General features: G+C 42.0%; 1 protein-coding gene across 4 annotated transcripts in view; it reads left to right on the forward strand.

The window, feature by feature from the left end:
* The window catches only part of THOC2 (THO complex subunit 2), a 110,159-nt gene that overhangs the window by 73,678 nt on the left and 10,385 nt on the right, over positions 1–26,096 (forward strand). For 2 of the 4 annotated variants that reach the window (XM_065556644.1, XM_065556646.1), the window contains 16 exons: positions 14–289; positions 1,419–1,560; positions 3,368–3,525; positions 4,623–4,751; positions 9,053–9,184; positions 9,273–9,457; positions 10,201–10,385; positions 10,710–10,815; positions 11,822–12,258; positions 13,342–13,400; positions 14,923–14,958; positions 18,357–18,494; positions 18,864–18,933; positions 19,012–19,169; positions 20,277–20,353; positions 20,466–20,513. In XM_065556644.1, coding sequence (XP_065412716.1) covers positions 14–289; positions 1,419–1,560; positions 3,368–3,525; positions 4,623–4,751; positions 9,053–9,184; positions 9,273–9,457; positions 10,201–10,385; positions 10,710–10,815; positions 11,822–12,258; positions 13,342–13,400; positions 14,923–14,958; positions 18,357–18,494; positions 18,864–18,933; positions 19,012–19,169; positions 20,277–20,353; positions 20,466–20,493 — 2,316 coding nt within the window. In that variant the 3' untranslated portion in view covers positions 20,494–20,513. The remainder of the gene's footprint in view (positions 1–13; positions 290–1,418; positions 1,561–3,367; positions 3,526–4,622; positions 4,752–9,052; positions 9,185–9,272; positions 9,458–10,200; positions 10,386–10,709; positions 10,816–11,821; positions 12,259–13,341; positions 13,401–14,922; positions 14,959–18,356; positions 18,495–18,863; positions 18,934–19,011; positions 19,170–20,276; positions 20,354–20,465; positions 20,514–26,096) is intronic. The other 2 variants (XM_065556645.1, XM_024109693.3) reach the window with 1 other exon arrangement.

Raw genomic sequence — 26,096 nt, forward strand, 5'->3', positions numbered from 1 at the left:
TTTTAATCTTCAGTCAAAATATGATGAACTTAAAAAAGCTGAGAAGGGAAACAAACAGCAGCACAAAGTTCACAAGTACATCACGTCATGCGAGGTAGTGATGGCTCCTGTTCATGATGCTGTGATCTCCTTGCACCTTCCTAAAGTTTGGGATGACATCAGTCCTCAGTTCTATGCTACATTTTGGTCTTTGACAATGTATGACCTTGCTGTTCCACATAATAGCTATGACAGAGAAGTCAATAAACTTAAAGTCCAGATGAAAGCTATAGATGACAATCAGGAAATGGTATGTTTGTGCTTGCAAACCTTTTAAAATAGTTGAATATTTAAAATTTACTTTAATGTTCAAATTGAAACATAAATATCTCTAAACGTGACATCCAATGAAATCTTACATTAAAGATAGGTGTAATCACTGTTCTGAACAATATAAAATGTCAGTTTTATGTACTGGTACCATTTCATACTAGAATTTTTCGAAATGTCAAAGTGTGTTTAGTAGAGGTTCTCTTTTTGATTTTCTGCCTGTGGTAACAAGGTACACGTTGTTGCAGAAAATACAGTACATATCAAATACTGTTTATTTTTGCTATAAGTATTTCAATACAGAAAACCTTGTTTTTCCTACATGGTGTAGCTCAGGGGTTCTCAAACTGTGGGTTGGGGGGTCACGAGGTTATTATATGGGAGGTCACAAGCTGTCAGCCTCCACCCTAAACCCCGCTTTGCCTCCAGCATTTATAATGGTGTTAAATATCTTTAAAAGTGTTTTTAATTTATAAGGGGGGGGGGTCGCACTCAGAGGCTTGCTGTGTGAAAGGGGTCACCAGGAGAAAAGTTTGAGAACCACTGGTATAGCTGGACTATATTTTGTTGAACAAAAAGGATGTTTTAGCAGCATACCACAATAAACTACTTTTGCAGCAATTAAACACTCAGGCATTTAACTACTAATTTATCTAATTCAGTAAAGCAGATATCTATCTTTTGTACTCCTTCTTTACAATGAACATTGTCACGTAAATATTTGCAGGTGAAGGTTCAAGTCTAGTAAAACGAATTTTACCATAAGAGAACCTACAGCCCTTACTTGGTTTGAACACTTGATGACTTCATTGAGTAAGGACTGCAGAACTGCTCTCTGATTACAAAAATAGAGTTTGACATTTGTCTTCAGTTTAGAGGCTCACTTAAGATCTCCATCTATGAATGTTGTGGTTAAAATTAGGTGAATGATCAGATAATTAAAGCAGGGTATAGTGGGGGTGGAAAGACTGCCAGAGCAACACTTTATTTTATTGTTTAGATTAATATTTATTTGAAACTTGTTTGCGGTAAACCAAATCTTCAATCCTTGTTTTTTGCATATAGTAGGGGATGATAAATATTAAAGTGAAATGCATTGACATTTGTAGCCTCCAAATAAAAAGAAAAAAGAAAAAGAACGTTGTACGGCCCTTCAGGACAAGCTTCTTGAAGAGGAGAAAAAGCAGTTGGAGCATGTGCAGAGGGTTCTACAGAGACTGAAACTGGAAAAGGATAACTGGCTTCTGGCAAGTAAGTATGAGAAACTTTGGCTGTTTTCCACAGTCACTGCACTTTCTATATCTAAATTACAAAGTTCTGCTCACTTGACTCTTGTTATACTAGCACTGTAATCTTTTTTTTTTTAAATCGGTTATTGACATATATTATCAAGATAAATGAACTTTAATTTCAGTCTTGTTTTATTTCAAATTCTAGGTAGTGTCAGGTTTTACAGTGACAATTCCATCCAGTTCTTGTTTTAACTGTGAAATGTAAAATTGGTGATCAGTAAAGTGGTTATTTTCCATGAGCTAATCAAGGATGAGGCTTCCATTTTGTATGTATAACTGTGACATGGTTGGGTTACACCCCAGGGCCAGTGTTGGCGAAGTTGTCTCCAGCTGCATATATAGTGTGCATGAAGCAAGGGAGATTGGGGAGATAGTATTAGCTGTGCTTTTTTCATCAGACAGATGGTCTCTGTCCCCAAAGTTACATCTCAGGGAGTGTTTCCATTTTGTGTGAGAGGCCCCAGAAAAGTTAAGAATGGGGTAGTAGTGGTGTACAGGTTTTCTCACTGGATCATAAAAACCCTGGCAAGACTTTCTGCTTGTGATCATCCTGCAGTTGTCATGGCTCTGATGAGTGAGTTGGATTTGGAGTTTGGGAGGTGGTGATTTCTTCCCTCTAATGGACGGATAGTTACCTCCTCTGATTTGAGGTTGGGATATACCTTACCCAGCAAGATGAACTCATTTTGATGGTTGACCCTTAGAGATTAATGGAGATGGTGAGCTTCTATAGGGCTTTGAGGGAGAATAGTGTTGAGCTGATTTGGAGACCTGTAGAACTTTATAATCTTTTGTCCTCTGCCTTCAATTTAGAGGCCCTTAAGTAGCTCTCTCTGATAGCTTTGTTCCCGTATGTCACCTTGATTAACAAATGACCTAAGAAGAGCACTGGGAGTGGAAGTGTTCTGTCAAGCTAATGGCCACATGAAATATTTTTGAGGTCTAATGCCATGGCTATGCAGGAGGTAGAGAGACTTCTTTTCCTTTGCTATAGAATCATCGAATCAGTCAAGTTTCACATATCTGAACTACTTTAGGTTCTGATTGTGTGGACAGTATTTTTATTGTACTATGTATAATGTTTGTAAAAGCACACAGAGCTAGCAAAAGGCGCTGAATTTATTAATAAAAATAAATATTGTTACTAATGCACAAATTTTGATATCTTTGCTTTTTAATCCCTTTTTTCTCACTTTCTTCACTAAATCTGGTCATCTGCATTGTGTCTTCCAGTCACTAGAACAAATCAGTGTGAGAGGGTTCTGAGTCCGATCTAGTCCATTGTATATAATGGAGAAAAATATGCATGGCTAATGAATACATTTTATCTGTTAGTTTTCTTGGCATCTTAATGGGGATTATCTATCTCGTTTGAGAGTTTTCCCTGAGTAGTTTGAAAGGAAATTTGGGATGTTAAAATACACCTCTACCCCTATATAATGCTGTCCTCGGGAGCCAAAAAATCTTACCACGTTATAGGTGAAACCGCGTTATATCAAACTTGCTTTGATCTGCCAGAGTGCACAGTCTCTCCCCCTCCCTCCCCCCCCCGAGCACTACTTTACAGTGTTATATTCAAATGCGTGTTATATCGGGTCGCGTTATATCGGGGTAGAGGTGTATGTTATAATACACAATATATTTCTGAAGCATGTGTGATAGAGTTAATTTTGTGGGGTTTGTTTGAATGTTAGCTGTATTATGTACAATTGATGTTGCCATAAAACACTTCCCTTCTTTGTCTTTCTATTTCTTTGTTTTTGAAGAATCAACCAAAAATGAGACTATCACAAAATTTCTACAGTTGTGTATATTTCCTCGCTGCATTTTTTCTGCAATCGATGCTGTTTACTGTGCTCACTTTGTAGAACTGGTGCATCAACAGAAAACACCCAATTTTTCCACACTTCTCTGTTATGATAGAGTAAGTAACTGGAATGTGTTGGAGCTGTGTTGTTTTCTTTTAAGTGAATATTACAAGTCTATTAAAACCCTGTTTTTGAAAGATTACTATTTGTTGCATCCTTTTTCCATGTGAAAAGACACTCGTGCATCAACAGAATCTCTAGATATATTCCAATTCCAGAATCTGCATTTATCATTATTACCATAGCACTTAAAGGGTCCCCATCAAGACTGGGACCCCATTGAGCTAAGCACTGTACAAACATAGGAAACCATCTGTACCTGCCCTGAAGAGATTACCGTCAAAAAAGATCAGATAAAAAGAAATAGACAACATACAAGTTAAAATTCAAGGAACATATCTTTTCATTTATGTACTTCTAAAGGTTTTTCCTGCAAACCTTCCCTTTCTCTTTGTTCTTGTCCCTAAGCCCCAGAAAGCATGCTCCATCTTTGCTGAGCCAAGATGTCATCCTCCAGGTTGCCTGCTCAATATTGCATTGCTCTATATAGATGGTAATGATATACAAAGCAAAGATAATCACCTTGATCGATTCAGTCCATCAGCCCTCACAGAGAGAGCGCAGATCACAACAATATTATTTACTAAGCTCCTATTATCCAGCTAATTCATTACCCGTGCAGCTCTGTTGAAGGCATTGGTGTCACAAAAGTGTCACCGAGGACATAATTTACCTTGTGGGAAACTATATATAAGCAAGAGTCAAAAACCCTGCTTGACTTTCAGATCCAAGGTAGAGTTTGAAGGCCTTACAGTTAGAAAAACCATCTACTTGTAAACTTAATGTGTTCAATATAGAGTCAATGCCTTTATTCTGTAATACTCAGAGTAGAACTACATTTTGTTTATACAGTCAGCAACAGTTTACATATGTCTGTTGCCCAAGCTCAATGAGATGAGTTAGGAGTTAAGGTAATAACTGATAAGAAAAGAAGGGGAGTTCAGAGTTCAAGGTGGAATTAGTTCTTTGTATTCTAGTAACCTAGTAACGGTATGAACATGAACTATGAAAACTAAAGCAGTTGGGTTTGATTTTTTTTAAATAATTTTGATTTCATATTACATAGCCTGACTATTGTTTCTGTTCTTTACAGGTTTTCTCAGATATAATCTATACAGTAGCAAGTTGCACTGAAAATGAAGCTAGTAGATACGGCAGGTTTCTGTGCTGTATGCTAGAGACTGTTACTAGGTGGCACAGTGATAGAAACATATATGAAAAGGTAGGTAAAGCTGTTAAATTGTAGTCTGTTTCATGAATAATCATATGATTACTACTGGTAAGCCAGGCCCAATAAAAGCGGTTGCTGTAAAAGTATTAATGCAGTAAAAACATGAAGTATGATGGTTTCTCTAGTTTTCTAATTTTAAACTTCATGCATTATAAAACTTTGCTGATACTTGAAGGCAGGATTTCTGTGATGGGAAAGGAATTCGTGCATACATTTTGAACACTTCTGCTTAATGAATCATACTTTTCATCCGTTTATGTCTAAGTTGAGTTGGAGGAGGTTTAACTTATCAAAGTTTAAGTGCTTTGAAAACTGCATATGGATTAGAAGGTAAATATATCTTGGATTAACCACACGCAGTCATGAAGATAACATGCGAGAATGATGAAACTTGCTTGATAACTCTGTCAGAAGCTAGTTAAAATGGAATAAAGGAGAGAGATGCGCACACCTGTCTTCCCCTCTCCCAAAAGCAGGCATTTCTTCTACAAATGGTTGCAGATATGTATTGCACTAAATTGTAACGACCTCCCTTTTTATGGGTAGTTCCTGCTTTTTTGAAAAGTGTGATAAAACTCTCAAGCTACATTGGCAGCTATACCCCAACCATTAGGAGATAACAACATGTACTATAGTTCCGTCAGTGCTCCCAGCAGTATTTCAGACAACCAGCTTATCCTTCCAGGGAGTAAGACTTTTCCAAGAGGAGGCACAAATTATACAGAAGGTCCTCTGACTCCGCCTCTAACCAACTGGTTCATCGTGTCATCTATCCCACAGTCCCATGGCTACACGGCTTGTGAAGCAATAACCGCAGACAGATGGGTCTTAAACACTGTGATGGAACACACTATCCAATTCCTAGCTATCCCTCTACCTTGTCCCTTTTCAGGGACCCATCTCATGAGTTGCTGCTTCCTCAAGAGCTTCAGACTATGAACTTCAGCAGCCATAGAAAAAGTTCCCCTACAACAATGGGGTAAAGGGCTCTACTAACATTACTTTTGATCCCCAAGTCTAAGGGAGGGCAGAGACTTATACTTGACCACCAAAGTCTCAAAAAATACATGGTCAACCAAGCAAGGATTCAATTGAATCATGACTGGTTTGCTGTCCTCAGTCTTCAAGAGGCCGGCTTCCATGTAGCAGCTTTATCAAACCACAGGAAGTATTGGAGATCCATAGTACGGGTCAACATTATCAATACTCCTCAGTACTCCGTGTATTTGCCAAATGCATGACCATAGTGGCAACCTTTCTCAGGTGAATGATATCCCTTAGCTGGATGATGAAGTCAGGGGCAAGTCTGAAGGTCAAGTCCTCCATCATGTCCAATTCACGCTGTTTCTTCGATTGATGGGCTCATCTTGAACAAAGGAAAGTTCACTTTACTTCCAACAGAAAACATTTAGTTCTTTGGGTCCTACTAGGCTCTACGAGTTTGAGGGTCTTTCTCCTACTTGAATGATTTCAGTTTGTTGCCTATATCTGCCCCTCAAATCTCACTTCTCAACGACGGTTTGTGCATACTTGAGGTTACTAGGTCACATGGCTTCATGTACCTAGTAGCTCAACATATGAGGATGACCTGGAGTCCCTAAACTGGTGGACAGATCAGAATAATGTATGTGAGGGTGTGCCCTTCGCTCGTCCTCCACTGACCAAGACCATAGTTACTGATGTCTCGACAATAGGTAGCAGAGTGCATATAGAGACTTTAGTAGTCCAAGCTTTGTGGACAGAATAGGAAGCATCATGACATATCAGTGTCCTAGATCTTTGAGCAATTTACAGTGCATGCTGAGCCATTCTCTCACACAGGGGCACATTGGTTCATACTGTTGCTGACAATACCACCACAATGTACTATGTGAACAAATAAGGTGGAGCATGGTCCAGCTAGCTCTGTCAGGAAGTGATAAAGTTTTGCCACTCTTCCATCAAAGATGACATCGTTCTCACAGCCATCCACTTACTGGGTGCCCAGAATCAGGTGGGCGATCAGTTCAACAGGAATTTCTCTGAGAATCAGGAGTGGGCCATGAAGAGCAGCATCCTGAGGCGCACTTCTTTAGGGACTAGAGCATTGTGTCTGTCGACCTATTTGCAGCAAAAGACAAGTGCCATCAGTTTTGCTCTTGAGTGGGTTGCAATCCACGCTCTCTGACTGATGCCTTCCAACTCAACTGGAGGTCAGCACTACTGTATGCCTTCCCCCCATTGCGCTCATCCCCCAGATCATTCTCAAGTTGAAGCTGGATCACACCAAATTGATACTCATTGCTCTGGCCTGGTGAAGACATCGATTTTTCGCCAACCTTCATAGCCTTTCTGTCCAAACTCCTGGAAGGAAAAGAGATTGGACTGAAAGGCTATGAAGGTTAGCTGTGGCACCAGGTCTGTACAGTTTGCACCTCAGCATGGGTGTTGCATGGTTAGATCGGAGGAAAGAGCTGTTCAGAGGTAGATCAACCTGTTTGGCCAAGTGGAAATGCTTTTCAGTTCAGTCATTGGCTTGGGGAATTTGTCTGGTACCCAGATTCAGGACACTTTAAATGGCCTGTTACATCTTAGATCACCCGGCCCCGTCTCAGCTCATTGAGGGTCCACTTGGAAGTAATCTCAGCATTCCATCACCCAATCCAGGGAAGTAGGTGTATTCCCAGCCCCATAGAGGTTGTCTGCCTCTTCCCACCTGTAAAAGAAGCAGTAGCCTTGTGGGACCTTAACTCTGTACTTCCTGCCCTCATGGGGCCTCCATTCGAGCCTCTAGCAATCTGTTCTCTGTTCCTTCCTTGCCAAAAGACAGACTTTCTTATTGCTGTAACCTTATGAAGGAGGGCAAGTGAACTGCAGGCCCTAATTACAAACCCTCCATGTACTGAGTTATTCAAAGGCAAACTAGCCTTAAGGTGGCATCCAGAAATTTTAACTAAAGTGGTTTCACCATTACCAAGCAATGTCCCTGTCTGTATTTTTTTGTTAAGCCACACTCGAATGCAGATGAACGGTGCCTTCGTACGTCGGGTGTAAAATAAGCCTGCGAGTTATATTTGGACGGGACTAAACCATTTTGATTATCACCCTGGCTTTTTGTCTCCTACGTGGACTTGATGAGAGGTCAGGTGGTTTCGGCACAGACAATCTCCAGATAGATTACTTCCTGCATAACAAAGCATATGGCATAGCAAATGCCACAGCTCCACAAAGGCTCTTGGTTCATTCAACAAAGGCCCAAGCTGCTTCAAGTTGCGTTTCTCAGGGATGTTCCAATATTGGACATATACAGTGTTTCTGCTTGGTCCTCCATGTATACCTTTATCAAACTGTGTTATCACAACTGCATCTAGGTCTGATGCAAGCTTTGGAAGAGCAACTCTAGTCACTATTTAACTAGACTCTGAGCCATTACTGCTTGCAAATCCTCTGAGGGTATGCCGACACAGTAAGGGAAAACCCATGGCAGGCCCATGCCTGCTAATTCGGGCAGCAGGGCTGTTTCATTGCTGTGTACACTTCTGGGCTTGGGCTGGAGCTAGAGCTCTGGACTTCCCATCCTGCAGGGTCCTAGAGCCTGGGATCCAGCCTGAGCCCAGAAGTCTACATAGCAGTGAAACAGCCCTGCACCCTGAGCCCCGTGAACGCTAGCATGGGCCAGCCGCTGGTGTCTAATTGCTGTGTAGGTATACTCTGAGGGGAACACAAGTCTGCAACCACTTGAAGAAGAAAAATCTGTTACTTTACTTGTACTGTAACTTGTTCTTCAAGATGTGGGTGCGGATGTGTTCCATGACTCTCCCTCCATCCCCTCTGCGTCGGAGTCATCAGACATAGATTCTGGCTCATAGGAACTGAGGTGGGTCTGGATAGCACTACTCTGAAATAGCCTTGGGAGGGGCCATGAGGAGACATGTGGTTGTGCATGTGCTGTCCCAACAAGTTCTGCTAAACACAGATAACTGGCTTCTGTGCATTGCGTGTGCACACCTGAGTGAAATACACATCCGCACCCACATAGAATTATAGAACCATAGGGCTAGAAGGGACATGTTGATGAACAATGGTAACAGTACAGGTAAGTAACTGTTTCGAGATACGTAAGTTATTTTAGGAATGTGGCAGATATACCTGTATAAATGTTGCTAAATGTGAATGTTTTAAACTTTGCATATACCAGAGTTAATGAAAGCAGTGTTCTTCAGTTATGTTAAAACTTCAGCAAAAATTAAATTATTTTAATCCGCTGCCTGAATAAGGTTAACTTTTTTTCTTTTCTTTTTACATACATTTAGGAATGTGGCAACTATCCAGGCTTCCTTACCATATTACGGGCAACTGGATTTGATGGTGGAAACAAAGCTGATCAGTTAGATTATGAGAACTTTCGACATGTGGTACACAAATGGCACTATAAATTAACTAAGGTAAATAAAGGATGTTAAGTTGATATGACCCACTTTTTCAAGTATTAATGAGAACTACTTTGATTGTATTTTATACCTTGTATTCTAGGCTTCTGTACACTGCCTTGAAACAGGCGAATATACACATATCAGAAATATCCTGATTGTGCTGACCAAAATCCTTCCCTGGTATCCAAAAGTTCTGAACCTGGGTCAGGCCTTGGAAAGAAGAGTACATAAGATCTGTCAGGAAGAGAAAGAGAAGAGACCTGATCTATATGCGTTAGCTATGGGGTAACAACAACTTACTTTAAAAAGAGATTTAAATGGATGATGAAAGGATTCCAAAGGCTCGGAACTCTTCCAGTCTTGACACATTTGGCTTTTGCTGTATCTTGGAAGATCTTGCAATCCTATGTTTTGAGGCTGGTGTGAGTTGAGGCTCCTGGTTTGTACTGGATGATGATGATGAAGTGTGCTAGGTTCTCCGCCGGACAAAAGAAAGTAACAATCCCTGCCCTAAAGAGCTTATAATTTTAAACAGGACCAGTGATGGTAATAAGTAGCTGGAAGGAGGGTAAAACAAGGAAAGACAGGGGTTATAGCTATAAGATTACACAGTTACTCAGTCTAGGCATGTGCAGTTCTAGAAGGGTAAATTAAACAATACTTTTCGCTGTTTAATTATGGTTATTTTTTCATGATGTGGTGAATGCAAAATTATCCATGTTTGTCTTGGCTGCTGGGAAGGTATTTTATTTCATCACTGTCATTGATTTAGCAAAGCTTCAGAACTATTAGTGTAACATAAAATCACTGGCTTATTTCTTTGAAGGTTTTTAGATGGCAGAGGTTTGGAGGGTCAGGTTCTTTAAAGAACCGATGGTAGTAATAGAAGGAGAGAGAGAATACTGTAGATCATTTTCAAAGAAGTGCTAAGTAATTCGCAAACTACTCAATTAATCTTTTTAAACAGTAACCCGTGTTTATATTTTGCTTTATGTTTGTGCATATTTAACACACTGTGCGACTTTCAGCTATTCTGGGCAATTGAAAAGTAGAAAGCCTTACATGGTACCGGAAAATGAATTCCACCACAAAGACCCACCTGCCAGGAATGCTGTAGCTGCAACAGTGCAAAATGGACCAGGTGGTGCTGGGCTGCCTGCATCACTCACAATAAATGCAGCTAAACTGGAAGAAAGCACTGCTGAGGAGACTGGTAAGCCATCCACTTTAAAAGAGAATTCTTTTAATGCTAGAATTCTGACCCTTTTTTTAAATTGACTTTTAGGATTGTGTGGTTTAACCTTCAAATTGTAAAACTAACAGGGTCCATTACATGTGTGTTTTTTTTTTTTTTTAAATATTGTTTATTGCTTATATTGTTAATCCTTCATTATTGGCAAATACATATTGATCAATTTAGCTGTCAATAAATTAAGCCTAATTTTAAATGAATTTTGAAGTATTGTGTGTTCAAGTGACTGCTATAGCATTGAACCAAAGTACTAACTCAGTAAATTAAGTTTAGCATCTTTTTCAGTAGACAAACTAAAGGAGAAAACTCAGGGTGCTGTGAAAGTTATTAATAAAGCTGCCAATGCAACACCAAAAGTGACGACAAGCAATGGAAACAGTGCTTCTAACAGGTGAGAAATCTATTCTTCAGTTCATCATTGTCTGACTGCAGAATAATGAAATTACATTTGAAAGTGACCTATCTATTCTGAAGGGTTTTTTAGCAAGAGGTGAAAATGATCTTCTCTACTTTGTGCAGTAGAAATCTGCAAATTATGTCCTTTTGATCCATTAGATAAAGGAATTGCAAGTGAAGACTGATAAATGAAATGCTTTTCTCCCAAATTATGCAACGAAACTATACTAAGTAAAATAAATAAAGCTTCACTAAAGAAATAATCCTATCTAATATGCTGAACTTTAAGATCCATTTTAAATACTGTGACCCCAATCCTTGAAATCTGTTGGAGTGGGCTAGACATCTCACAACAAGTGCTTGGTAGCTCTAATTGGGTACTTGTAATTTGTGGGTATGACTACACTAGAATAAAAGACCCGTGGCATAGCCGGGCTGGCCTGCGGGGCTCAACATTGCTGTGTAGACGTTTAGGCTCAGGCTGGAGCCCGGGCTCTGGGTCCATCCCGCCACCCCCCCATGTGGGATCGCAAAGCTCAGGCTCCAGACTGGACTTGAATGTCTACACAGCAATTTTACAGCCCTGCAGTGTGAGCCCCACGAGCCCACGTCAGCTGATCTGGGCCAGCAGCTGGTGTTTAATTGCTGCCTGGACATACCCATAGTCAGTTTACACAGCTGCTGGGCTGGAATAGCCTTGAGTCAAAAACATTAATATTTTGTAATGCCTACTATTTCTGTGTGCGTCAGAACCCTGCTAATCATGTAATAGCATTGTTTCCTATATCCTCCCATTTTAGCTAGAAGAAAGGTACTATTTTGTTTGTTGCTATGAAGATGAGCGGAAGAACATTGAGAGACAGGAATTTGTGACTTACTTAGCATTTTGAGAAGGGTTTTTTTTTTGTCTTAATCTTGAAAAGTAAAAACTGATTTGCATTTGATTATGAAAACTGAAGTTAGTTTTGATATTGAGCACTCATTGGGCTTTTTTTATGCAGCAAAATTATTAAAGAAAAAGATGATAAAGAAAAAAGTGGGAAGGAAAAAGATAAAGAAAAAAAAGAAAAGACTCCGGCTGCCATTCCAGAGGCCAAGGCACTTGGAAAGGATGGAAAAGATAAACCAAAGGAAGAACGGGCAAACAAAGATGATAAATCAAGAGAGACCAAGGAAAAAACACCAAAATCTGACAAAGAGAAGGAAAAAGCCAAGAAAGAAGAAAAAACGCCAAAAGATGAAAAATCCAAGACAGTTGTTACCAACGCTGAGTCAAAGTTTGCTGCAGAAAAGGAGAGAGAAAAGGAGCCATCCAGAGAAAGAGATGTAGCGAAGGATATGAAATCCAAGGAAAATATTAAAGGAGGAGAAAAATTGTCAGTAGCTGGGTCCTTGAAGTCACCTGTTCCCCGATCAGAAACATCAGAGTCTGAAAGGGGTAAATTAAACTTTTTTTTTTTTTTTTAAGTTGCCTTTTCAATAATGTACAGAAGCTTTGAAAGTTGCTTAATACCTAAAAATGGTTGGGGACAGGCAGAAGGAGAGTAGCTATGTGCTAATTAGCCTCTAATCATAAAAGACCCTTTTCTTTTTAACTTTTTGGTCCAGGTAGTTAAAAAGATAATCACTTCCGGCATTAGTAAGCAAACTGTGGGCGAGGTGTTTTCTGTTCCTGCCACTTTCAGTGAGAGCAGAGTATTATAAGGTCTACTACCTTTAAGAATTTCAAATACAGTTTCATATGAATATCTCTTGTAACAAATCCTTGTGAAGATTCTAAATTGTATTGTCATCATCTACTAATAGATTACACATGGAAATGTGTATTGATTGTTTTTTGCTGTAGAGTATATGGGATCTCAATTATAGTAAGCAAACAATCTGAATTCTGCAAAAAAATTTGTATCGAGAATGTATTACAAACAGCATATGGAAGTTTTTGGAGGAAAGCTGGAGTTTTTGGCATTTGGGTAGGCAACAGCTGTGGCTTTTAGCATCTGCAGAAGGCATGGAAAGCTGTTTGGAATAGTTTCTACTAAAATTGTCATCAGTGAAATAGTTAACAATGTTGACGTTTAAGTTACCATCTTAGGGTTTTGCTGTTAGCAGCGTGTTTAGAAGAATGAGATACCTCACATCTCAGAACAATTGTTTTTAGGCTATTTGCAGACTCAGAAAAATGGGTCTGCATCAGTTTCCACTTGTTCCACATTTTCAAGGTTTTCATCATAACGTTGAGGGCTAAACACAGATTATTTTAAATGAAAGTTTAAACACTAAAGCACAATTTTTCAGCAAAACAGGTGATTCTGCAGATGAGAAATTGTGGAATCCATGGGATCAGGTCTGTTACTTTCTCCTGATGATGACCAATACTTTTAATCCTCCCAACTGTAAAATTTTAATTCTAACTTTAAACTCTTTTGGTATTTTGCAAAGTAATATAATCAGATTTTATCCCCTCTTGCTAGGGTTTTAATGCTTACTGCTTCTTTCTTTCTTTTTTCTTTCTTTTTTTTAGAACAAAAACGTCGCAAAGTTGATACCCATTCTTCTCCATCACATTCCTCAACAGTAAAGGTTAGTATAGCCTGAGGAAGGCAGCGCCCATGTTAGGCTCACAAGTTTGGAATGCCAGTGTCCGACTTCCTTCAAGTTTTGTGCCAAGTATATACTGGAACCACTGGAGGTTTTATCTTGCAGTAGAAAATGCATTCCTTTTCTTTATTGGTGGACTCTTTTTTTCTATTAAATATTTTTAATTAGAAAAAATAAAGCTTCAAGGACCTAGCACAAATTTTGTAAATAGTGTTTGAAAAATGCAAGAAAATTTTTACACAGAAGTGCCTCATTGTTTTAAGCAGTCCGTTTTTTTTGGAATGCAATGGTAGCTACAAGCAAATGAGTCTTTGCAGCAGAATGGAGCATATTTTTCTGCACTAATATTGAAGAATATATAGCACTGAAGATTTTCTGGATGTTACGGGATATACGGATACCTCTGAATTCATCAGGCTTCTTGATGAGCATCATACCGATGTGTGCCTTCCAAGGAGGAGTCTTGAAAGGAGTTCCATTTTAAAGTCTCCTTGGTGATCAGTTCTCCTGTAGTTGTGTATATTCAGTGAGCATGCAGCTTCTGTTGCACCTTCCCTTCGAGGTTTGTTTATATTCCAATGGGTTCCCACCATGTTGAGCCCTGCGTTACGATAAAACCAGATGTGGCAACCAAGCCTACCACCCAGCAAAGAGAAACCCCAAGCATTCAAGCGCAGCACAATACCGTGGGTGTAGCCTACTTGAAGACTCAGGGTAGCCATTCCTTGCTCCATATTTAATTTTATTTCTAAGCCATCTAAGTTCATGGAATCTTTGAATTTGCAGTACGTTGAACCTTTAAAACTGTAAGTTACTAATACTTCATCAAGAGCACTGTGATGGATTATGTGGGGTGTTTAAAACTTCACCATCTTACCAACTTAAAAATTCAATGTTTTGTTTTGTTTTTTCAAAAAATACATCTTTCTTTGTATAAGAGTTACTTAAAGAATAATAATTAATTTTGCAGAAATAAGAGTAAAAAGTGCATATAATCAGTTTTGAGGAACCAGGTGATAGTGATAAGGACTTAATTGTAACATCAAGTATATATTTTTTTCCTCTATCTATTTTTTGCAAAATGAAACCTAAAGACATTCTAGGAGACTTCTACCACGTTTAATTATAAGTGGAGAAGATGCATTTAATATATTTTTAAACTCTTATTTCATCTGTGGCTCACTCATTTAAAGAATTTTTTTTTTAAATATTGCAGAAATCTTTGTGGGTGGAGGGGAGGTTTTTTAATATTTTATGACAAATTGAATATGAACAAATTTACTTTTGTAGTTTAAAGAATCATAATGCTGATATAATTTAGTTTAGAAAAGAGATGTAAATTTTGTTTTCTAGCTTTAGCTTTGTTCAATATAAAATATTAACATCAGATTTATTCTGGAAGGAGTAGTTGTTTTTTGTTTCAAGGTACGGCCTACTTCCCAAAGTTCCTCTGGTTTCTGAAAATTATGCCAGTTTACGTGTCATCTCCATTCATTTTCTACAGGACAACCTCTGCGAACTCAAGGACTCTTCAGCAAAGGTTTGAATTTTTTATGTGTCACCAAGATTACATTTGTATTTTATGTGGAAAGATTTTAATCTTGTGTGGATGATATACATTACCAGAGAAATTGAAGGCCGCATTAATGTATGCGTTAGCATAGAAACAGATTTTTCAACCATTGTATAAATGTGCTTTACACATGTGCCTTTAGATTTTGATCTATAGAATAAACTACAGTTGGCACAGTGTGCAGTCAACATTGGTCTGTTGTGTTGGCAGTACCTTATAGGGTGGTCACTTAATTTTCCACCTCTCCTTGATCCTTCTCAGACACGTTTTTTTCACAGTTCATAGCTATTCCTGCAACTTTACTTTGCATAGAGAAAACAACAATACTATGGCAGTATTCATGCTTCTAGAGTAGCCCTCACTCATTTGTGTCTTGGTAAATCTCCATCAATACCACCATCAGTGTGATTCCAGAGATGGTGGGTAGCAAACAACTAAGTTATCCTATTGGTATGCTTGCTTTTTTTCATAAATGTAATTCAAATTAAAAATATTGTAGAATTGTCCTCTAAAACAAATTACTTCAAACATCTTTTTAATGTTAGTACATTCTGATATTTTGGGAAAAGGCCATAAAACAAGCATTAATGTAGTTTTTAAACCTATTTACCGAAATACTCAAATATTACAGTAATTGGCACATAGAAATACTTTGAACTTGGTAATGTACTAGAATAATTTCTTATCCTTTTTGGTGGATCTGTGTTACTGTGTGTGTGGCGGGGAGTAGGTATGTCTGTTAAAACTGACTATTGACATAGTGTGTTAATAATAAATAAAATGCTTCCCAATAATCATAACATAGATATTTATTAGCACAAATGCTGATTATATCAAATTAAGCAACTATGAACATTTCCCAATTAATTTATAGATTTTCATCTGTCATTATGCTTTATCATTTACAAGGAAACAAGTTTAAAAATGCATGAGAGAATTGTTGCTTACTGCAAAGTGTACATCAGGTATTATTGTACCTTTTAGCTCAGACTGCTTAAATAAGTCTTTCGAAGAAATCTTTTTATATAATTTTCAAACAGCAGCAGTAATTCTGCAACTGCTAGTTGCTAATCTACTGGGTTTTTCTAAGGGTTTCCAGTGCTAACTGTATAGCATACATAGGAACATTTAGAAAGGGAGACAGGAGCATCAACTCCTTAATGTACCAAATTCTTATAGTTTTCCTGTTTACACAGTTGTCATGTCTATGTAACATGTCATTTTAAATATTTGGGGTTGTTAGCTTATTTTGAAAGCATTGCCTTTCTGATTTCAGAAATCCAAGGCATTTCTCTCCGACTCACATCTGTTAACAACTGGGATGTGTGGGGGTGGGGGATGTTATATTGGAAAAAAATGTATTAGCTAAGGCAATTTTTCCTAAACTAATTTCAGAAGTAGAATTAAATAATTTTTATATGCCAATGCATTGGTGCATATGATTAAGACAAACAGCTGAATTAAACATATGTTCAATATAAACAATTTGCAGATTATTTTTTAAATTCAAAATAAACAGCGCAATTTTAGTGTTGGCTGCTGAATGTCCTTATGTATATAAGGCTATATAGGGCTATAACATATATTTGTTTGTTTATTTATTTTATTTATTTGTATTATTGTAGCACTTAGGAGTCCCAGTTATGAACCAGGACCCCACTGAGTTAGGCACTGTACTAACACAGCTTTTCCTGGCATTACTGTTCATGAAGTGCTTTTCTTCTGATCTCTACTGTCCATCTCCCACGCTCCCTTCCAGTTGCTCCTTCTTTCTCTGACTAAATGAACCAGCATGCAGGTTCTGCTGGTAAAATCACAACCCTCATAAAGTAGCACTGGAGTATGGACTCTGTCTATAGAGTAAGGAAGTCAAACCCTCTTTTTTCCCTTACACATGTCCCTAAAAATAAAGGGTGCAAATTTCAAAGACTGAAGTACCCAACTGTCATTGAAAGTTAATGGGAATTGGGTGCCTAAATCCCTTTGGTGCTTTTGAAAAGCTCATCTTAAATAACCAGCAATTGGCTAAGGTTTTCAGTATTTCTTTTTGTATACTGTTGAGTAGAATGATTAATTATAAGAAGATCTTAACTGACAGCTAAATATGAGGGAGTGGGGCACGTGGGAAGAAGAGTCTGGAATAGAAGTTCTGCAACTTCTATCATAGAGTCTGCTCTATGATAGAAGTTGCAGATCTTCTGTTCTCCAGAACAACTGTTCTCTAGTAGTTGTGATATCCCCAAGAGAGTGCCTGCGATGGCATCTTGTTGGAGCGGGAAGGGAGCTGAACATTCTGTACTTCATGGATATGAATGAAGTATGTTTAAAAATTATATTTGCTGCAACCTGGAAATAAAGCAAAGGAAATGAATTAAATTTGTTGGGGTTTTTACTCATTCCATGATGGTGCTTGTTTTTTCTTCCCACGTCCCTCTCCAAAAACTGTTTAAGATATTAAAAACAATCACGTCTGTCACTAATACTCTGAACAAAGAATATTGATATTGCTTAAAAATAGAATTAATGTACTAATATGCTGGAAAATTTGCAAAACAAACTTGAAGAATTCTTCTCTCCACTAGCCAGCAGGTTGAGGATTTGTGGCCCCATTGAGTTGCCTCCATACTCATGTTTCTTTGATTGTTTACAATATTGCAGTTGGAGAACCCATTCAGTGTTCTGAGTATCTTCCAAAAATGTATGACTTAAACACTTTGTGGTTTAAGATTACTGTTTAACAAAAAGTAATAACATGTTTAAAAAACAGATCCTGTTAAGTCATCCCTGTCTCATTTGTAAATTGTTCTTCTATATGCTGGAAATCTGATGGGATGCTAATATCAAAAAGATGTATAATTTAAGCCAGTTTTCACAGTGATCCATAATTGGGCAAATTAAGTTAGTTCTACATTACCTCTGTGGTACTGAAAGTCAGGATTCCCATATGCTAGGTGTACTGTAGTACGTCCAGGCATTTTCACTGGCAGAATCAACAATATTGCTACCTGGTTTGCATTGGTTATATTAAGTGTTACTGGTAAACAACTTAATGTGTTTTTAATACAACAATATTTACCTTAAGTGTATTTTCAGTTCAAGCTAGTGCTGATTCTTTATGAAAATGGATCTTGAATTTTCAGCTTTGTATAAGATGCTTTTTTTAAAGAGTTTTTGAGTATTATGCTACATTTTTTTCCACAGATGGACAATAGAGGTGCCTTTAACCTTTTGCTTGGCTGGAAAGTAATAATGTTTAGTTTTTATTCTTTGAGATAGATCTGATGCAGTAAACAATAGGATTTTTTTTTAATTTCCACGTTTAGGAAGACATATTAATCCTCAGTAATATTGCCTTAATTTAACAGCACTACATTAACCACACTACTCCTGCACTGTCCAAGAGTAAGGAGAGAGAAGTGGACAAGAAAGATTTGGACAAGTCCAGGGAAAGATCCAGAGAGAGAGAGAAGAAAGATGAAAAGGATAGGAAAGATCGAAAAAGGGTTTGTGACATTTTTATGAAATAGCTTAGAAAGTTGGTGCATGCTTGACTCATTCTTTGACTCTAAGCCATAATAATTATAATTGGTGTGATAGCCTTTATAGACAGAAGTGACCTGCTGCAGGGTTTATTCTTCATTTGCCCTATTAATTCTTAAAAGGTCAATACTTGACGTTAATAGATTCTAAACTGCATTTTAATCTTCCATGTCAAGGGAGTTAAGTTCAGAAACTTTAAACAAGCTTTAATCATGCAACTGCCTTTAAAAACTTGAAAAATATGGTGTTTGTACAGTATTCTAATTAGGATGCTGTTTTAGAAATCAGCATCTGTTAATCTGCTAACATTACATAATTGTATTTGGCTTTAGGATCATTCAAATAGTGACCGGGAGGTACCACAGGACTCAACCAAAAGGCGTAAAGAGGAAAATGGAACAAGTATGTGTTTTATTTCATTTTTCTGTGCTTGAAGTGTCCAGTCATTATTATGAATTGTGTTATGGGTTTTTTTTCCAGCTGGTTCTTCAAAACATAGTAAAAGTGAAAGTCCATCTGATTCTCCTCATTCAAATGAGAAGGAAAAGGAAAAGAACAAATCAAAATCTTCAGGCAAAGAAAAAGGTGATTCAGTCAAAACTGAAAAGATGGAGAAAAGTTCCTCTGGTAGCAAAAAGGTAAAATGAATAAACTTTCTCATTTGTCTATTACTACTAAACCATTTAATTGAAACATTTTGTGCCAGGTAATGCTTTGGAGTTATTTTTCAGCTTTTGAATGCCCTAGGTGTATGGCCTAGATTAGACACAGATATTGCAATTGGCAGAGGAAAATTCACCTGGAATTTTTGGCCAAGTAGCCACAACTTTACTTAATACACTCAATAGTCAACTCTGACTGGATAACTCATAAGGAAACATCTTTCATGTTAGCAGAAATGATGGAGGAAACCTTCTGTGCCAGATAATACTTATTTTTGAATGCTATGGTGTGAGTTTATAGCCTAGATTGGGGGCCTAATATTTAAAAACAGTGTTTTCTATACTTCGCTGGTTTTAGGAATCCAAAAAAAATTACTTTCAGAAAAAAAATCTGAAATGGGGCCTTAATTAAATACTGATTTTGCCAAAGTTAGCTTATATTTGGTCAAGAAATCTATATGGGAAAACTCATTTGGCCCTTGGTAAGGAAATGTGTTAAATTTGAAGATTATATTCAGTGATTAGAGTGTGAACCAGACTGACTCTTATTCTTTTAACTGCACGTCTCAGTGCAGCCATATCTAAGAAGACACCAGAGCACCCATTTAGTGTAGTCTTCTTTTTAAGACATTTTTAAAATGGTAGTGACTACAGTAGATCTGTCTTCAACTATGCATATGGAGTTTACCGGAGTTTTTGTGAAAAAATTGTTTACAATAATGTAATATATTGTTAAATTGATAATTGGAAGAGGCAATGATAAGTACAGTAACTCCTCTCTTAACATTGTAGTTATGTTCCTGAAAAATGCAACGTTAACTGGGACGACTTTAAGTGAGGAGTTACTGTACACAAATATTATAGTATTCAGGATGAAAGTGGACAGGGCCTATGTTTTTTTTTTAAATGGTGGTGTGTATATTAGTGCCTTTCAATATTTAGTAGCATCCAAGTGAAATCCTTATTTTTAGAAATACAAAACTTAATTGGCTATGATGATTTTGGGCTATCACACTTGATTATGAAATTCTTTATACACTCAAACATATTTTACTTTATTTTCCATATACAAATTTTGCACAGGAGTCTAGACATGATAAAGAAAAAACAGAAAAAAAGGAAAAACGGGACAGTGCTGGAGGGAAAGAAGAAAAGAAACAATATCCTTTTAACTTTTGATCACTGAAATTTTAAGTAACATAAAAAGTGAAGTAAGATAACTCTGTGTTCTTAAGGAATCAAAAAAGCATTTTTCTTTAATGCTTAATTTACTCATAAATCTTCAGACAAGCACAGATAATGAAGACTGTTCCAGTCAAGGTAAGAATTATTTTCATGTTTTCCCTTTACCAAAGTATTGAAGATACCTGCTAAAGTCTGTGGGTAAAATTCACATCTCTGCCGTGACCCCTCTAAGGTGGGTTAAAGGGCCAGAGTGGCATAAAAGGGGATCCAAAAAAAAAAAAATTCCCCTAGCACATAAAATAAGGAAGCCAACCCCAGTCTGCTCTAAGAGGACTCCCTCAGAAGCCTTGATAAAGGGGCTGAATTGGGGGGCCAGAGAGAGGTATTAGAGGGGGACTGCAACACATAATGATGTGGAGATTCTGGGCAGCTGGGAACAAGGCTGCTATAATGTAGACAGCCCTTGATAATCCACTTGCTGCTTGATAATCTCTTGCTAACAAGTTATTCTTCTTCGAGTGATTGCTCATGTGTATATGTGTATTCCACAATAGGAGTGCATGCTCGCCATGTGCACCGGTGCCGGAAGTTTTTCCCCTAGCAGTACCTGTAGGGGAGCGCCCTAGCGACCCCTGGAGTGGCGCCTCCATGGCATGGTATAAGGGGTGGTGCGCGCTCTCCCCATCCTCAGTTCCTTCTTGCCGCCAGTGAAGGTGCTTCGGAACTGCTCTGCTCCAACTTTGCTGTAGCTTGTCCCCAAAACAGCTTGTTAGTTCAGTGTATGGTGCCTGTAGTTAGTTTAGTTTAATTTAGCTAGAGCGCCTGGGCTGGGACATGCCCCGTGTCCTGGGTTTTAAGTCGTGCGAGACATGTAGGCAATCTATGCCAGTGAGTGATCTGCACACGGACTGTTTATGCTGTTTGGGGGAAACCCATCTCAGTGATCGCTGCAAGATTTGCAAGTCGTTTAAGCCTCAGACAAAGAGAGAAATGGACATTAGGCTCCGAGCTATTCTGATGGAGTCGGTGCTGACCCCGGCTCCAGCATGCCGCTCTGAGTCGGCAGCGGTGACCCTTGGGTGCCATAAACTAGTCAGCACCGCTCCCTGTCCGCGGGGCACGCCGAGAAGGCTAGGTAGAGGCCTTCTTCGCCGTGGCACCCGAAGTAAACCCGGGACAGAGGCTAGACCCATGTTGGGCAGTCCTCGATCCCCACTAGCCTTTAGGCATCTGACTCAAGTCAAGCGGAGTAGCCCGGCCCATTCAGAGCAGGCCTCCCCGGATGTCCAGATGCCCTCTGTACTGGAGGCCTGGCAGGCGGCCCAGGATGTTATGTCCATGCTGGTACCAGGAGCACCGCCAATGTCGGCCTCACGCTCCAGAGGCAAGCTGCCGCTGGGATCTCCACAGTCACCCCCAACCTGGGTACTGCTCTCAGTCAAGGGAATGTTTCCGACACTGTTCGCTGCCCAGCGACCGTTCAGGGCAAAGTCCACGTGGCTCGCCCTTGATGCCCACCAGGTTGTCTGGTTGGGTTCCATTTGACCGAGACTCTCGGCACCGCTCCGCCTCAAGGAGCGAACACAGACGGGACCGAGGCAGACGACGCCAAAGGTCCTCGTCTCGGAGGGGCTATTGCAGCCGGTCACAGCACAAACGTCAATGTCGTTCTGCTCCAGGACCCTGCCATGGCACCGCCAGGGCAGCCCCAGGAGTCGATCACCGGCATCTCACCGTCGCGGGTCCGGCCGCTGGAGCCAATCGTGGAGCAGCTGTTACTGACAGTACCTGTCCTCCACGTTGGGATCACGTTCCCATGGTTGGCATCGCTCCTGGCGCTGCTGCTCCTCCAGGTCCGGGGACCAGCGGCAGGTCTTATGTCAGCCCAGCCTCCCTTTGTAGTCGTCCATCAGTGGGCCAGACCAGCCAGGCCGAACAGCTGGATCCGCCGGTGCCACAGCAGGTGCGGTGGCACTGGACCCCGTGGCTAGCCAAATGGTACCAATGGGCACCGTGGCCCCCGACGCAGCTCCCAGTGGGGGCTCTCTCGATGGCTAGAGCCTCAGAAGGACCATCGGCCTCCCTCTCCAGACCTGCAAGGAAGGAGTCAGTGGGTCGTACGTCCTTGCCAACGTGCCCGGAGACCGACCAGGTGGTGGACCCTCCGGTGCCGGTGGACACACAAAGTACCGTGCCGGCCTCCTCACCCTCCCTGGATGAAGCGATTACGCCCCCTCCTCGTTCCGTCCTGCAAGAGGACTTTAGGGCCCACCAAGAACTCCTTGGCACCAGGCAGGGTTGCCTTGCCTCTCCACGAAGGGGTGGTGAAAATTTAAAATGCCCTGTGGCAAACCTCGGCCTCATTGGCCCCCATCTCTAAGAGAGCGGAACGCAAGTATTTTGTACCCACCAAGGGCATGAATACTTATACACCCACCCTGTTCCTAACTCCTTGGTAGTTGAGTCTGTCAACCACAGGAAATGGCCGGGCCAACCAGGCCCTACCCCCAAAAATAAAGATTCAAGGAGGCTGGACTCTGAACTCGTTTGGAAGAAAAATTTATTCGTCCTCGAGCTTCCAGTTACGGCTGGTGAACCACCAGGCTCTCCTGGCCCGTATGAGTTCAATCTGTGGGGCTCCCTGCCCCAGTTCGAGGACTCCCTCCAGGACAGGAAGGAGTTCAAAGTGCTGGTGGAGGAGAGCACAGCGGCTGCCATGGCAACCCTACAGGCAGCTTCGGATGCAGCAAACACGGCTACGCGGTCCATGGCCTCCGCAGTGTCCATGAGAAGGGCGTCATGGCTCCTGCTCTCTGGGCTGTCCAGTGAGGCGCAGACCTCCCTGCAGGACTTCCCGTTTGATGGCAAAGCTCTGTTTGCGGATACAAAGCTGCATGGCCTGAAAGACTCCCGCAAACGACTCTCCAGACTCTGGGTCTCTATGTTCCGGCTCCGGCTAAACCTAAGTTCAAGCGCAGCAGATTCCTGCTCAGGCCACCCATTCAAAATACAAGACCGCTTATAAGAAGTCATAGGACTATAAGAGGCGCCCACAGAGGCAGTCTCAGCCTGCCCCCCAGCCTGGGTCCTCCAAGGACAAGCAAGCGGGAAAAAGGCAGTTTTGACGGGATGCCCGGGGGCGCCCTACCAGTTCTTATCAGGGATCCACCCTCAATAAAGCTTCCCTTCTCCAATCGGTTGTGTGCTTTCCTCTCAGAGTGGTCACAGCTGACCTCGGACCAGTGGTTCCTCAACACTATCTCCCTCCAGTTTACTTCCTCCCCACCCAATCACCCCCCATCCCTCCTGGGGGACCCCTCGCATGAGGCTCTGCTCGAGCAGGAGGGGGGCGGCTCCTGGGCCTAGGAGTGGTGAAAGTGGTATCAGGGGAGTTCAAAGGCAAGGGGTACTGCTCCCGCTATTTCCTTATCCCAAAGGCCAAAGTGGGGCTCAGCCCCATCTTGGACATGCAAGGCCTGAACCAGTACATAGTGAAGCTCAAGTTCTGCATGGTCTCCTTGGCCTCCATCATCCCCTCCCTGGATCCCGGGAACTGGTACGCCGCCCTCGATCTGCAGGACGCGTACTTCCACATTCATATATTCGAGGGGCACAGACACTTCCTTTGTTTCACGATGGGGCAGGAACACTACCAATTTACAGTCCTCCCGTTTGGCCTGTTCACTGCCCCTGGGTATTCACGAAATGTATGTTGCTGGTGGCGGCCTACCTCAGGCGCCGGGGGGGCCAGATCTTCCCCTGTCTGGACGACTGGTTGTTCAAGGGCAGCTCCCGGTCGCAGATGCGGGATCACGTGGGGCTCCTTCTCTCCACGTGCACCACTTTGGGCCTGTTGGTAAATGACACCAAGTCTACGTTAGTCCCAGTACAACGCATAGAGATAATCGGGGCGGTCCTGGACGCCTCGTTGGCTAGAGCCTTCCTCCCACCGGACAGGTTTGAGACCCTGAAGGGGCTCATCGACATGGTCACAAGGTTTCCGGTGACAACAGCAGGAGCATGCCTCCAGCTCTTGGGTCACAGGTTCGGCGTGCACGTATGTGGTCCGTCACGCCAGACTCAGGATGAGGCCCCTCCAGCTCTGGTTGGCCTCGGAGTTCTCCCAGGCCAGGAACAGGATGGACAAAGTCCTCACGGTGCCCGAGCCAGTGATCACCTCCCTACGGTGGTGGTCCTCCCTGAGAAACATGCTCCAAGGGGTCCCGTTCAGGGGCAGGGCCCCGTCGCTGGAACTGGTGTCCGACGCATCGGACCTGGGATGGGGGGCCCATGTGGGGAATGTTGAGACCCAAGGTCTGTGGTCGGCTCAGGATCTGACCCTCCACATAAACATCAAGGAGCTCAGGGCGATATGGCTGGCATGCACGGCCTTCTGCTCGCACCTGGAGGGCCGGGTGGTCAGGGTCCTCATGGACAACACGGCCTCGGTGTTCTACATCAACAGGCAAGGCGGGGCCCGATCCTCTGCCACGAAGCCCTCAGGCTGTGGGACTTTTGTATAGCCCACGATCTGCCTACAGGCCTTCCATCTGCTGGGCGCCCAGAACGTGTGGGCAGATCGCTTGAGCAGGGACTTCTCCTCTCAGCACGAGTGGTCTTTCCACCCAGAGGTGGTGAACAGACTTTTCCAAGAGTGGGCGACTCCCCAGGTGGACCTGTTTGCGACTCGGCAGAACTGTCGCTGTCTCCATTTCTGCTCGGGGGGGGGGGGGGGGAGGAGGGGGGCTAGGCTGGGACTAGGCGCTATCTCTGATGCCTTCCTCCTGTCCTGGTCAAGCCAGTTTCTCTATGTCTTTCCCCCGTTCCCGCTGATCGGCAAGGTCCTGGAAAAGATAGAGACAGACAAGGCCTGGGTCCTTCTGATTGCCCTGGCATGGCCCAGGCAGCATTGGTACGGGATCCTCACAGGCCTGGCAGTCGACCCGCCGTGGCTGTTGCCGTCCCACCCGGACCTGCTCTCCCAGGACCAGGGCCGCCTCCTCCACCCCAACCTAGTGGCACTCCACCTCATGGCGCAGCTGCTCAATGGTTAGGTAGGGAGGAAAGGACGTGCTCGGAAGGGGTTCAGCACGTCCTCCTAGAAAGCAGGCGGCCCTCCACGCGCCAAGCCTCCTTGGTAAAGTGGTCTCGGTTTTCCAGATGGGCAGACGAGTGAGGCGTTTCCCGGTGACCGCCCTGATCCAGCTTATTCTGGACTACCTCCTTCACCTTAGAGCCCAGGGCCTGGCGCCCTCGTCAGTCAAGGTGCACCTGGCGGCCATATCGGCCTTCCGTCCGCTGGTGGAGGGCCACACGGTATTCTCCCATGCTATGACTGGCCGATTCCTTAAGGGGTTGGATCGTCTTCTCCCATGGGACCTAAACCTGGTGTTGGCCCGTCTCACGTGATCCCCGTTTGAGCCGCTAGCCACGTGCTCTTGGTCACACCTCTCATGGAAGGTGGCCTTCCTGGTTGTCATCACGTCAGCTAGGTGGGTCTCGGAACTCAGGGCCCTGACCTCCGAGCCCCTGTACACGATGTTTAATAAAGAAGGTCCAGCTCTGCCCACACCCTTCGTTACTCCCGAAGGTGGTCTCCACCTATCACATGGGTCAGGACATTTTTCTGCTGGTCCTCTGCCCCAAGCCCCATGCGTCCAGTGAGGAGCGCCACCTCCACACGCTGGATGTGAGACGGGCTCTGGCTTTTAACCTGGA

The sequence above is a fragment of the Chrysemys picta genome, chromosome 9 (assembly GCF_011386835.1).
Source record: "Chrysemys picta bellii isolate R12L10 chromosome 9, ASM1138683v2, whole genome shotgun sequence".
Classification (NCBI taxonomy): Eukaryota; Metazoa; Chordata; order Testudines; family Emydidae; genus Chrysemys; species Chrysemys picta.